Source organism: Danio rerio, chromosome 22 (genome assembly GCF_052040795.2).
Source record: "Danio rerio strain M-AB ecotype USA chromosome 22, GRCz13ab, whole genome shotgun sequence".
In the NCBI taxonomy this organism is placed as follows: domain Eukaryota; kingdom Metazoa; phylum Chordata; class Actinopteri; order Cypriniformes; family Danionidae; genus Danio; species Danio rerio.
Genome location: NC_141042.1, coordinates 26,278,989 through 26,293,269, shown reverse-complemented (window position 1 = coordinate 26,293,269; position 14,281 = coordinate 26,278,989). Strand labels below are relative to the sequence as shown.

Here is a 14,281-nt window from a genome sequence, read left to right as displayed (position 1 = left end):
TTGTTTTTAGGTGGAGATTTTAATTGCACAGAAAATGATAAAATGGATAGAAATAATTTAGAACCACATAATGCTTCACAGAAAGAAATGAAGAATTTAGTACAAGTTTGTGATTTATGTGATGTGTGGAGAAATGTACATTTAAATGATAGACAATATACTTGGGTACATAGCAAAGATAACCAAATTTCTATGGCAAGACTTGACAGGTTCTATATGTTTAAGTTTCAAATAAATTATGTCAAAGATTGTCGTATAATTCCTGTTTTGTTTTCTGACCACTGTGCGGTTATTTGTAAGATTTTTGTCAATTCGGTGAAAGTAAAAAGTGCATACTGGCACTTTAATACATCACTTTTAAATGATGAAAATTTTAAAGAATTTTTTTCTGTTTTTTGGGAAAATTTTAAAAAACAAAAACAAATGTATTCTTCACTGCAACAATGGTGGGATTGCGGGAAAATACAAATTAAACAGTTATGTAAAGAGTACACTTTTAATGTTACTAAAGAAACAATGCGAGCAATGAAAGAGTTAGAAAAAAGTATAACAGAACTTTTAAATACAACAGCTTCTACAAATAATAGCACTGATTTTGAAGAAAGTAAAACTAAAAAAGATTTACTTGCAGATTTATTGAATGTAAAAGCAAAGGGTGCTTTAATTCGTTCTCGGTTTCAAAATATTTCAGAAATGGATGCACCTTCAAAATTTTTCTTCAATTTGGAAAAAAAGAATGGAAAAAGCCGATTAATACATTCACTAAAGTCTGAAACAGGAGAAGATATTACAGATTCTAGTAAGATTCGCAAATATGCAGTTAATTTTTATTCATCTTTATATAAATGTGAAGTATTACAGAGGGATGTTGAAAACTCAGTTTTTTTTGAAAATCTCTCTAAAGTTGATGATGAATCCAATGCAATGCTTGAGCTGCCTATATCACAAGATGAATTATATACAGTAATGATGAGCATGGAAAATGGCAAATCGCCTGGCATTGATGGAATTCCTGTTGATTTTTATAAAGTTTTATGGCCAGTGATTGGTGAAGATTTGTTTTTAGTTTTAAATGACAGTTTAAATAAAGGATCATTGCCTTTGAGTTGTAGAAGAGCAGTTATTACTCTTTTACCCAAAAAAGGAGATCTTCAAAAAATAGGTAACTGGAGACCTGTGTCACTTTTGTGTTCAGATTATAAAATTTTATCAAAGGCTTTAGCTGTAAGACTAAGTAAAGTACTGGACCAAATTATACAGCCTAATCAAAATTACTCTATACCAAATAGATCAATTTTTGATAATATTTTTTTAATTAGGGATGCGTTAGAAGTTGCTAAATTATTTGGTATTAATTGTGGATTGATCTCATTAGATCAAGAGAAAGCTTTTGATCGTGTTGAACATGAGTATTTGAAAAAAGTTTTAAAGGTTTTTGGTTTTAGTACTCATTTTATAAAAATGATTGAGGTAATGTATAGTAACATTCAAAGTGTACTCAAAATCAATGGTGGTTTAAGCGCTCCTTTTGATGTACAGAGAGGTGTTAGACAGGGTTGTGCTATGTCAGGAATGTTATATTCCATTGCCATTGAACCTCTTCTACACAGAATAAGAGCGGAATTAAAAGGTTTTTCTATACCCCACTGTAATGCTCAAGTGCAACTTTCAGCATATGCAGATGATGTTATTGTTTTTATAACTAACACTGATGATGTAAGAAGACTGGAATGTATTATTAACAATTTTAAAAAGATTTCTTCTGCTAAAGTTAATTGGGAAAAAAGTGAAGCACTTCTCATAGGTGACTGGAAAAGAGACCCTCCCTTATTACCTGGAGGATTAAAATGGAAGAGGGGTTTTTTAAAATACCTTGGAGTTTACCTAGGTGAAAGTGACTTTGTTCAACAAAACTGGAACGGATTGCTTGAAAAAATTCAAAGTCGTTTACAGAAGTGGAAATGGTTGCTCTCACAACTTTCTTACAGAGGACGAACACTCATTATTAACAATTTGGTGAGTTCCTCTATGTGGCATAAACTTGCTTGTGTTGATCCACCTGCTGGACTCTTACCAAAAATTCAAGGAGAACTGGTCAACTTCTTTTGGGACAATTTGCACTGGACACCTCAAAGTGTTCTGTTTCTGCCAAGAGATGAAGGTGGCCAAGGGTTGGTGAATCTTGTGAGCAGGGGAGCCACATATAGACTACAATTCGTTCAGAAGTTGTTGTATGGGCCTGAAAATCTCGTGTGGAGGCCTTTAGCTCAATGCATCCTACGTGGAATAAATGGCTTGAATCTTCATGCGTCACTTTTTTTGACAGATAATGTGCATCTAGATCTAACTGGAATACCTTCTTTTTACAAAAGTATTTTTAAAGTATGGGGACTTTTTAAACATTCGCAGGCAGATTCAACAACATCTCTTTTCTGGCTGCTTGAAGAACCAGTACTTCTTGGCAGTCGCCTTGATGTAACAAAAGATGATACCCCAGGACTAAAAGAATTGCTTATTTCCAACAAAATGACCAAACTAAGAGACATTGTTGACAAGGCGGGTTTTGGACTAAGAGATGCAGAAAATGTTGCTTTATATATGGGAATTAGATCGGTGAGGTTTGTTACAAAATTTTTGAATGTTTTGAAAAGTTTTTTAAATGAAAAAGAAAAAATTTTAATTGAAGGTTACAGTCAAGGTATTATTTTCCCTAATGATCAAGATTGTTTCCCAGACATTAGACTTACACCTAAGATTGAAAATTCTGGGATTAATAGTCCATTGTTATGTTTTAAGGAAAATGGGAATGTTGATTTTAGTACAGTTAAAGGGAAAGTGCTTTATAAAAATATTGTGAAACTAAATAATAAGTGTACTTTAAAAGAGAGATCTGACACTGTGTGGAGAGATAAACTGTGTTTAGTAGAAGAAGAAAAACCAGAATGGAGAATATTGTATAAACCACCATTGAATAAAAGATCGGGGGATTTGCAGTGGAGAATTTTACACGGTGCTATAGCTGTTAATGCATTTGTGACTAAAATAAATTCTAGTGTGAGTGATCAATGTCCGTTTTGTTTAGAAAGGGAAACAATTTGTCACTGTTTTATGTATTGTAAAAGACTTGCTCCTCTGTTTGATCTTTTAAATGTTTTAGTTTCTTTACTTGGTTTTTTATTTACGAAACAATGTTTTATATTAGGTTTTAAATATATAAGACAAAACAAATATAAATGTCAATTATTGAATTTTATTTTTGGTCAAGCAAAATCAGCTATTTATATTACAAGAAAAAATGAAATAGAAAAGAGGAATGGTAAAAACATTGTAGTAGTTTTTAAAAACCTAGTAAAATCAAGAATTATTGTTGATTTTAATTACTATAAAATGATGAAAGCAATTAATGTGTTTAAAATTGAATGGTGTTGCGATGATGGCTTGTGTTCTGTCATTAATGAAGAGCTGTTTTTTATAAATGAATTGATTTGAGCTGTAAATCAATTGTTAAATAATTGCTTGTTAATAAAAGGATTTGTAAAATCAAAAAAATCTCCTTTCAGGGGCTTTATCTGTCTCTCTCTCCTCTTCAGGGGCTTTATCTGTTTCTCTCTCCTCTTCAGGGGCTTTATCTGTTTCTCTCTCGCTCTCCTCTTCAGGGGCTTTATCTGTCTCTCTCTCGCTCTCCTCTTCAGGGGCTTTATCTGTCTCTCTCTCTCTCTCTCCTTTCAGGGGCTTTATCTGTCTCTCTCTCCTCTTCAGGGGCTTTATCTGTCTCTCTCTCCTCTTCAGGGGCTTTATCTGTCTCTCTCTCCTCTTCAGGGGCTTTATCTGTCTCTTTCTCCTCTTCAGGGGCTTTATCTGTCTCTCTCTCTCTCCTCTACAGAGGCTTTATCTGTCTCTCTCTCCTCTTCAGGGGCTTTATCTGTCTCTCTCTCTCTCCTCTACAGAGGCTTTATCTGTCTCTTTCTCCTCTTCAGGGGCTTTATCTGTCTCTCTCTCTCTCCTCTACAGAGGCTTTATCTGTCTCTCTCTCCTCTTCAGGGGCTTTATCTGTCTCTCTCTCCTCTTCAGGGGCTTTATCTGTTTCTCTCTCCTCTTCAGGGGCTTTATCTGTCTCTCTCTCGCTCTCCTCTTCAGGGGCTTTATCTGTCTCTCTCTCGCTCTCCTCTTCAGGGGCTTTATCTGTCTCTCTCCTTTCAGGGGCTTTATCTGTCTCTCTCTCCTCTTCAGGGGCTTTATCTGTCTCTCAAATTCAAATTCAAAGAGCTTTATTGGCATGACTGTAAAACAAATCACAATGTTGCCAAAGCAATAACAAAATACAGAATATTCATATAGATAAAAGAAATATAAGTAATAATAAACAAACACATATACATATCGTTATATTATACATATATGTTGTCACAATAAACAAGTTAATAAAAAAAAAGATTAACAAAAGTATATAATAATAAATGGTAAGGACAGAGAGCTTTAATAAGGGATGAGGGGGTTCAGCCTTTTTCTCTCATATGGTGGCATGAGGACACGTACTGTGCTGCTAGGTGGAGACACTTTTCATTTTCTCCCAAAATATAATGGAGTTTCTCCGTATTTGTGGCTTGCTGGAATTGTGGTAGAATCAGAGACATTTGTGTGAAGTAAGCTTCTCTGATGCTCTGATATTTGCTGCATTGAGTGAGGAAATGCAGCTCATCCTCCACAACTCCAGCAGGGCAGTGTGGACACAGTCTGAGCTCTGGGCTCCTCCAGCTGCGCTTGTGTCGGCCCGTCTCCACACTCAGACTGTGTCCACTCAGACGGTACCGGCTCATCAGCTTTCTCTGACCGGGGCTCTTAATGTTGGTCAGATACGGGGCCAGTTCATAACCAGGTTTAATCTGGTTGAAGCACGCTAACTTTTTTATTTGTTGTACTTTATTTTGCCAATTGAGGTTATAATCCTCCTGGGTAATCTTTTCTATTTCTTTAGTCTTTATATGTTGGGACAGGGTTTGTGAATTTAGTTGGTGTTTTCCCACCAGATAGTGCATGGGGTCGCTGGCCGGATGTGCATTTCTATATATGAGGGCTTGCTGATGGTAGCTCTCTGGGCTGGAGTCTGACAGATGGAGCCAGAACTTCCCTGCTCTCTTCTGGATTTCTGAGAGCAGAGGGAACCTGCCTAGTTCTGCTCTGCAACCAAGGCTAGGTGTGCTTCTGTGAACTCCGAGGATGTTTTTGCAAAACTCCAGATGAAAGATTTCAACTGGAGTGTTTTCCCAAGATTCATAGTTTAATTTAAATGTGGGTCCCCAGAGTTCACAGCCATACAGCAGGACTGGCTTTACAATAGTGCCAAATATTTTCAGCCACAGTTTAATGGGTGGGTTAAACTTAAAAAGGTTTTTTTTAATACAATAAAAAAATCTCTCCTCTTCATTGGCTTTAACTGTCTCTCTCATCTTCAGGGGCTTTATCTGTCTTTCTCTCTCTCCTCTTCAGGGGCTTTATCTGTGTCTCTCTCTCTCTCCTTTTCTGATTTTAACAGGCTTTTCCTGTCTGTCTCTCTTCTTTTCAGGACCTCTCTTTCTCTTAGAAAGACTTCTTCCTAGCTTTTCTTTTAGCAAACTCAGCTACAATATCATCAAAGTCTAACTCCTTGACCAGCTGAGATTCAATGGCCATCAGCGACAGTGCACTGAGACTTTACTGTGTTTGTGTTGTTCTGAGTTCATTTTTAATTCTTGCCATCTGTGAAAATGATCTTTCTCCTTCACAGTTTGTAACTGGCAATGTCAAAAATATTCGTAGAGCTACAAACACATTGGGGAAAGTTGACTGCAGACTGTTTCAAGAGCACCTGCAGCAGTTTTTGAGGAGACTTATCCAGCTCACCTTTTACAAAACATCTGAACTGGATAATTTCATCAGCAAAGTTCAGATCTAAATTTGAATTATAGCGAGCACAGAGTGCATCAGCATGTTTACAACAGTAGGCAAATCCTCAGTGTCCAGGTTTAGTAAAACCCCAAACCTGTTATTAATCAAAGACTCAAAGACTCAAACAGACGAATTGCAGTCATCAGATCCATGTCTGGCTTTTGTAATGCCTCACTTGTTACTTTGAATCTGCTTGATACACAGTGCCAAAACTAAATGACATGTCAAGAGTGCCCAATTTTGAGTTTAGTGCTGCTGCCTCCATGCGTGTTTCACGTTTTTCTCCTGTATCAGAGGACATGTTCTGAAGTACTTCCCTGATTTGTGCATAATTTCCACAAAGGGCTTTAGATGCATCTGCACGGCAACTCCAACGTGTTGATGACAGTAATTTCAATGTCATGTCTACCTTGATGTCTGCATTATTGAAAAATGCGTTCCATCTATGAGTAGAACTTGCACAAAATGCATAAAAAAGACTGCATGAGATCAAAGAACTTGCTTGCATCTTGACAGCAGCCTTCTATACTATTTACCCCCACCAAATTGAGGGAATGTGCTGCGCATGGTATGTAATGGATTAAAGGATTTTTGTTTTTCAAGTGAGCCTGTAGCCCATTATATCGCCCCGACATATTGTTTGCATTGTCATATCCCTGGCCTCTGCAGTTTGCTATATCTAAGTTTAAACTGTCAAGCATAGCCATTACAGTGTCAGCCAGACTCTGCCCTGTGTGACTCTCAATTGGTTCAAAGCCAAGAAATCGTTCAATGATTTTCCCATCTTTGTTCAAAAATCTAAAAATGAACGTCAGCTGATCAGTATGTGACAGGTCAGGAGTAGAGTGCACTATCAGAGAAAAATACTTTGCCTGCTGTATTTCTGCAGCTATAGTAGCTTTCACTTTTTCACCCATTTGCTGAATCAACTCCTCACATATAGTTGATGAAAGATAGGATGTGTTGCCCCTACCAATCTGTCCATATTTATTAATGTGCTCAGCAAGAAAAGGATCAAACTGAGAAATGACTTCCAGAATGCCAAGAAAATTACCATTGTGTGGTGATCCAAGAACTTCATTATCACCACGGAAAGGCAGTCCTCTTTCACTTAAAAATTTAATGACAGCCACAACCCGTTTGAGCACTTTGCACCAATAATGCTTTTCATCCTGTAACTGTTGTACTAGTTTAGCATTTACGGTTCCACTGCCAGATGAGCGCCGAAGTAATGCTAACATGCTATTACAGTGCTCTGTGCTTTTCTCATGCTCACGCACACGTTCGGGATGTTTCCAATCAGAAAAGCCACTTGTAAAGATTTTTTTAGTTGTTGAAAAAAGCATACAAGCAAAACAAAAAATACTACCTGTAGATGGTGAGTATGTGGCTCAGTCTCTAGAAACTGTTTCTCCATTTGGCAGTTTGCAATGAAGCAATTCATTAGTGAGGGAGCGCACTTTCCCTCTCAAACCTCCATCACGGGTTGAGCCTGGATATTTCTTCTGCCTGTTGTGGAAAGCAGGAGACCCACGATCAATCAGGACGGCGCGAGCATCATCATTAACTACCCCCCACAAAGCAGGGTCAGACACATGATGAACCCAGTCTGTGCTGCTGCTGTTACCGCCACTGCAGCTAGCCACAGCCTCTGCCTCATGTTGTGCCGCATTGCCGTTAGCCTCCTGCGTGCGGTTAACGCTAGCTTGATCACCTAACGTCACCATAACGTCTTCTTCACCCTCATTCCCCTCCTCATCATCATCATGGGTACTTTTGAAGAAGGTCTGAATGCATGGCACATGCCTCAATAAAGAGGCCTCCCTCTCCTCCTTTTCTCTTTTTCGCTTGCGTTTGCTAAATCCACTTGTTTCACTCATTTCGATATCCGACACCTACTACACTACAGTCCGCTCACAGCAGCGCGCGTTATTTTTTAGACTTGCATTTCCACGCTTGACCAATTACAGCATTCCATTTAGTTTTGAAAAAAAATAAAGAAAGAAATCAAGAAAAAAAGTCTGCGTGCTTTTAATTGATAATATATGGTGCCTTTTTCTCATGTTTTAAATATGATGATGATGATGATAATCTAATAATAATAATAAGAAGATGAAATTGTAATAATACTATGGTAGCGACTATTTGCTATGAGGAGACAATATATTGTCTAAAGCAGTGGTCACCAAACTTGTTCCTGGAGGGCCAGTGTCCTGGAGATTTTAGCTCCAACCCTAATCAAACACACCTGAACAAGCTAATCAAGGTCTTACTTGGTATACTTGAAACATCCAGGCAGGTGCGTTGAGGCAAGTTGAAGCTAAATCCTGCAGGAACACCGGCCCTCCAGGACCGAGATTGGTGAGCCCTGGTCTAAAGCAATAGATGCTTTTTACAGAGAGGGAGGCATCTTTATTAAGGCATGTGTCATTAGGCTATGTGCCATGAAGTCGGAGAAAGTGGGTGAAGTAGGGCTAGTTGTGGCAGATGATCAGGCTTCAGACCAGGGTTCAGAAGAGGGTGACTAAATACAGATTAATTGTATTAAGATGTCGCTAACATTTAAGACCATGTGGAAAATAACAATAAGCTGTTTTATACTGTAAATTAGCTGCAGATTATTTGCAATAAAATAAACTTTTAGATACTGTTTTTGCACATCTGTAAAAGGCTAAAGGTTAAATACATATTTATTTTAATTAAAAAAAAACATTTCCTTCTTGTTAAATGTATTTCCAATACGATATGTGATGGGGAGAAAAATAAAGGTGAATTCAGCAGACGGTGGATTCGAACCGAGATCGAGTTGATGGCCTCAAAACACAATGATAGGCACTTATGCGCTGCGCCACTGACGATGGTTATTGCTTTGCTCTTTAGTCATATTGTCTCCAGTAGTCGGCCAGCAGATGTGCCAAAACAACATTCTGAAAATAACTTTTTTCCGCCTCAGAAAAAGACTTTTTTTTTTTTGCCTCTTGCACGGGCCCCAAATGCTCACTTGCCCCTGGGCCCGTGCCCATAATGCCCATTGGATAATCCGGCCCTGATCGCAATTTACCGGTTGTAAACGGAAGTTCTAAACATTCTACCGGAAGACGCAGGTCACTATGGCGCCCTCCATGCAGCAGCCTAGAAAAAGGTCTACAATTGTAACGAGTAGGGGTGTGAATGTACTCTGGTCTCACGATTTGGTTTAGTTACAGTTATCATGCCACGACGTTGATATCTTGGTGCATTGACGTAGCTTTCCATACATAGATTTTTTCTTCTCTCGATTTTCGTTTTTTTTTTTTTTGTCTAATATTTTATTTTAAATGTATGTGCATGTAAACAATATCATGTCATTCACACAAATCAATTATGGGGTTTTCTCTAAAGAAGTTGTTACTCCACCCAGTTTTTCATTATAACTAACGTGGTTCAAGCGATGGATTTGCAACAAAAACTACGGGTTTTGGGGAACACTCGATGCATCGTGCTATCAGAGTTCAGCTGCGAGTTATATCAATGTTTGGGAAACGCACCTCAGGTGCTCTTCGGAAATCTTGCTCAGCATCAGATGCATAGCAGCAAATTTGTCTGTGAGCTATAACTTTAAATGATAAATTGTAATGATAAATGTCTAAAAATAGATATCAAAAATCAAATAATAATTAAATGCCTGGGTGCTGATTCGCAGAGGACTACAGGACTATTATTTTGAAAGCTACGTCAGGAGCTCAGATTTGTTTGACCAGAGAAAATAGGCATTTTTAGAACCACCGACATGTTAATGAATTATAAAGTTATTTATCCATTTCCCTACCCTTAACAACAAAAAACAAAGCAAAAATCTGTTATTTAATTTTTTTTGTGGGCAAATAGGGGGGGATTGGTCAGTTCCTCAGTTATTTTAAATTTAGTTAAAAAAAAAAAAAAAAAAAAAAAAAAAAAAAAAACACAGACCTAGCCAATATTCTATTATCGTAATTTGGTCTGCAAAAGCAATCGTTATCAAACAGATCCTACAGTAGTTAGAGGAACTCATTTTCCAATGTTTGACAAGTTTAAAATTAGGACAGCAACTGCAGCCTTCGTAAGCTAAATTTGACTGCATTTTACCACAAACATTTGCCCTAGTGGAGGAGTGCTAAACCCTGTTTCAAGAAATCTACCTTCCTGACAATTATTGTTACAAGCCATAATCAAACACACCTACCTATTATGTCAAAAGGAAAAACAAGATTAATTGTTTTAAAGGAAATACTCACTTAATATTGGCTTATTTCAGATAACAGGTTAATGTTTTGTTTGTCTAGAAAAATCTGCTTTAAAATTTAACTGTTAAGATATTTGGAAAGAAAAAATAAATAAAAAGAAAGCAAATGTATTTTGCAGTATATTTGCCCTAGTACAGAGGTGCTCAACCTTGTACCTAGAGAGTTTGTCCTTTCTGCAGATTTCAGTTCCAACCCACATCAAAAATCACACCTGCTTGTAATCATCAAGTACTGTTCAGGTCATCATTAATTGGTTCAGATTTGGTTGAGGGTTTGAGCTTTACTAAGCAGGAAGGTAAATCTCCAGGATCAGGGTTTTAGCATCCCTGCCTGAGTTATATAATATGTATTAATCCGATTTAATACAAAATAAATGAATATATAATAATAATAATAATAATAATCCCACAAATTATTTGCATTAAGCATTTATTAAAAGTGTAATGTCAATGTAGGGGAGACACTGGCAGAAAAATCAGACAAAAACAACATGATCAGCTCCTGCGACCTGCAAGAAAAATTAAGCCAAAAGTTGAGACAAGAGAGAAGCCCATGTAACATTTAAAAGAGCAGAATTTGAAAAACACTTATTTAATGGATTGCGACTTCATCTTACCAGGACAGGACAGACGCAGGATAGAGCCTTCACATGCATTTATAGTTTCTGAGAAATAAAGGGTTGCACTTTAGAGGATTAATGGAGCAAAGAAATAAATGTCAAGCATCACTCGGTTCATGAAACGAAATTTAGGTGTCTTAGAATAACAAACTCTTACTAGAGGACCTCCTGCAGTAGTCATAGTCATGATCGTCATCATGATCATGTCCACCGTAACCATGTCCGTGACCATAATGTCCACCACTCGCTGATATCAGCAGGCTTGAGTTCAGTAAAATCACTGAAAAACAAACACAGAAGAACTGATCAAGACACCCGTTTACTGCTATTCATATTCACATTATAATTAACAGAAAACTTGAACCACAGGGAAACTATTCACAACACAACAGTGCAGCCAAAGGTATATTCACTGAACATCAACTTGTCAAACCCAAAAAGCAACTCACAGGTGAGCACTAAACTGAGAGGAAACCATGATTCTGCTGTCATCTGCCACTGTGCATGTCGTCTTTACTGATTCATATTTATAAGCCTCTGGTGTGAGTGGTAATGAGCGACACCTGTACCACACACCGGTCTGCAGTCCCACAGAGGACAACAGGAGGAGGAGTGACCAGCGGATCCAGATTTTTTATTTTATTTCCATGTCTATAATTGATTTTCTTGTAGCTTCTTTAGCGCTCTCGTCTGCCAACTCATTCCCTGTTATTCCACTATAAGCTGGATCCCAACAGAGTTTAACTTCTAATCCCATCATCTGAAAATGATATAGTGTTTGCAATATCTCGACCAAAATATCCTTTCTGCTTTCAAAATGTCCACTCTCTAATGTCATCAGTGAGGAATTTGAGTCCGAACATACCAGTGCTCCTAACAATCTGTTTTCCTCAACCCATTGAAGTGCCAGTAGTATTGCCTCCATTTCTCCAGTATACACTGAAAGATCATCTGATATTCTTTTAATAACTTTAATTCTAAAATCTATTACTGTGTATGCTACCCCCACTCTATTTCCACTATCTTTAGATGCATCTGTATATATTAAAACATGATTAAAATATTTGTCTTTAATATATGTTTGCACCATTTGAATATTAAAAATTGCTCTCTGCACTCTTATCTCTTCTCTTTACCAGTGATGTATCAACAATGGGTTTTGGTAGTAACCATTCAGCAGTATTTGACCATGGTACTGTTGGACTAATAACCATATCGGGTAGGTGTTTCTCAAAACTGTTTAAATTAAAATATAGTAAAAATGAGATGAAGTTTTGATCAAGCGATTTTTAATAAATAGGTGGCAAAAACAATGGGAAGAAGGAAAAATGGGAGGTGGTTGTTTAATATACAAAGAAATGTGGATAAAGGAAGAATAACAAGTAGATGTAGGAGGGAAGAGAGTATAATATCAAGAATCAGATTTGGACATACATGACTCAACAGTACATTGTACAAAATTAATCAACATCAGACTGGAAATTGTGATTATTGTGGGCAAGAAGAAACCGTGGAGCATGTTATTATGAAGTGTCCAAAGTACAATAGAGAAAGGAAAGTGTTTATTTTAAATTTGAAAAGAATCAATACGTATTTTAATTTGGTTAAAATGCTAAAAAAACAAGTCAGATGAGGACTGTATAGAATTTTTAATACTTTTTTAAAAATTGTCTAGATAAAATCATATAGATATAAGTTATGTAGGTCTTTTTTTGTTATTTCGATTTTTTTGTTTTGTTTTTGTTTTTAACTTTTCTAAAGATGGATAGAAAGTGTGATCATGGCCCACACTCCTAACCAGCAGGTGGCGGTAATGCACCTAAAAGTTGTATGTCAACTGCCAATAAAACTTATAAGAAGAAGAAGAACTTCATCTCTACAACTTGTGTGCATGCCTGCTGGGACGGATTAGCCAATGGGCCTTATGGGCACAGGCCCTGGGGCCCTGTGCGCACTTGGGGCCCCTGCGAGGGGAAAAAAAAAGCCAATTTCGGAGTGTCATTTTAGGCTAATTGCAAATAGCGCACCTAGTTGGAATAAGCTATTCACGATTTACGATCATCGATGCTTGATTGACAGAAACAACATGAGTAAAGAGCGGAGTAGGTCACGTTGTCAGTGGCGTACCTCCAAAAGCACACAGCAACATCTTTTGAAGCGATTGATCAACCCGGTTCGAATCCACCATTGGCTGAACTTGTGCAACTTTTGCTCTCCCCATAACATATCAAATTGGAAAAATTTTTATTTTTAACAGGAAGAAACATTTTGTAAGAAATAATGTAAATGTGATATAAAGTCAAAAGTGCCTCGTGAGTAGGCCACTTAATAAAGTTTAGTCTATTTTACATGTGTTACAGCATCTAAATAGTGATTATATTTTATAAACTGTTATTTTCCATCTGGTGTTAAATGTTAGCAACATCTTAATAGAATTGATTTATATCTACAATGTTATCTACAATCTTCCGAAGTCATTTGCCGCAACTAGCCCAACTTCACCCGTATACTCCGACCTCATGGCTCTGTGTGGAGAACATTTAATAGATGGAGAGAAACGCGAGAGAAAGAGGAGAGGAGGCATGTTTTTGAGGCATGTTCCATACACACCTTCTTTAAACAGACCCATGATCAGAATGAGGGTATAGAAGAAAACGTTATGGTAACATTAGATGAGTAAGCTAGCATTAACCAGGCGGAGGAAAGTAACAGCAGCGCAGCGCGGACAGGATTCATCATGTCAGAGAGACAGACAGAAAAAGGAGAGAGGGAGACAGAGAGAGAGAAAGGCCCTGAAGAACAGAGAGACCGGAGAGGAGAAGAGGTAAAGTGTGTGTGATTTCGGATACTTTTAGGTTTATAATTAAGTATAATCAAGAGGAGAGTAAAAAAATACAGGGAGAGGAGGAGAGAGACACCAAATCATTAATAGGTGTGTGTATTATGAAAGACTCAGATTCATTGAACTGGATTGGAGAGGCATTGTGTGTTATATACCATGCCAATAATATGCTTTATACGTTTGTAAAAGTTATACATTAAAAATACCCTTAAAAAAGAAAAAAAAAAATATATATATATATATATTAGTACTGAATTATATATAGTACTAATTCAGTGAACGTGAACAAGGACACTAAATAAAATGAATTTTCACTAGTTATATTAGTATTTTTTTTCAATGCTTTGAAAAATAAGTTAACTCTTTGTATACTATAAATATACTTGTACTATATATTATTTATTTAAATGTGTGGGCAACAAATTCTAGATTCATTTTATTAAAAAATTATCATATTATTCTTATTTTTTTATTTAAATATAGGGGTGCGGCCGGGTAGGGGGCCTTACAAGACAATGTGCCCAGGGGCCCCTGAGTTCTTAATCTGGGCCTGCATGCCTGTGTGTGTTTAATAATGATAATTTTATGTAAAATATATATATAAGTGGCAGTAGGCAGTGCTGTCGCCTTACA

The 14,281-nt window shown here is 37.0% G+C and overlaps 2 protein-coding genes across 2 annotated transcripts in view; one reads left to right on the top strand and one right to left on the bottom strand.

Annotated features, from left to right (window-relative positions):
• The window catches only part of fam20cl (family with sequence similarity 20 member C, like), a 588,191-nt gene that overhangs the window by 386,831 nt on the left and 187,079 nt on the right, over window positions 1-14,281 (top strand). The window lies entirely within an intron of this gene.
• si:dkeyp-20e4.8 lies at window positions 10,600-11,308 on the bottom strand. Its single transcript, XM_087304493.1, has 4 exons — window positions 11,256-11,308; window positions 10,964-11,086; window positions 10,804-10,851; window positions 10,600-10,695 (listed from the first exon to the last, which is right to left on the bottom strand). The coding sequence occupies exons 1-4, from the start codon at window positions 11,296-11,298 to the stop codon at window positions 10,682-10,684; spliced, it is 228 nt and encodes a 75-aa protein (XP_087160619.1). The 5' UTR covers window positions 11,299-11,308; the 3' UTR covers window positions 10,600-10,681.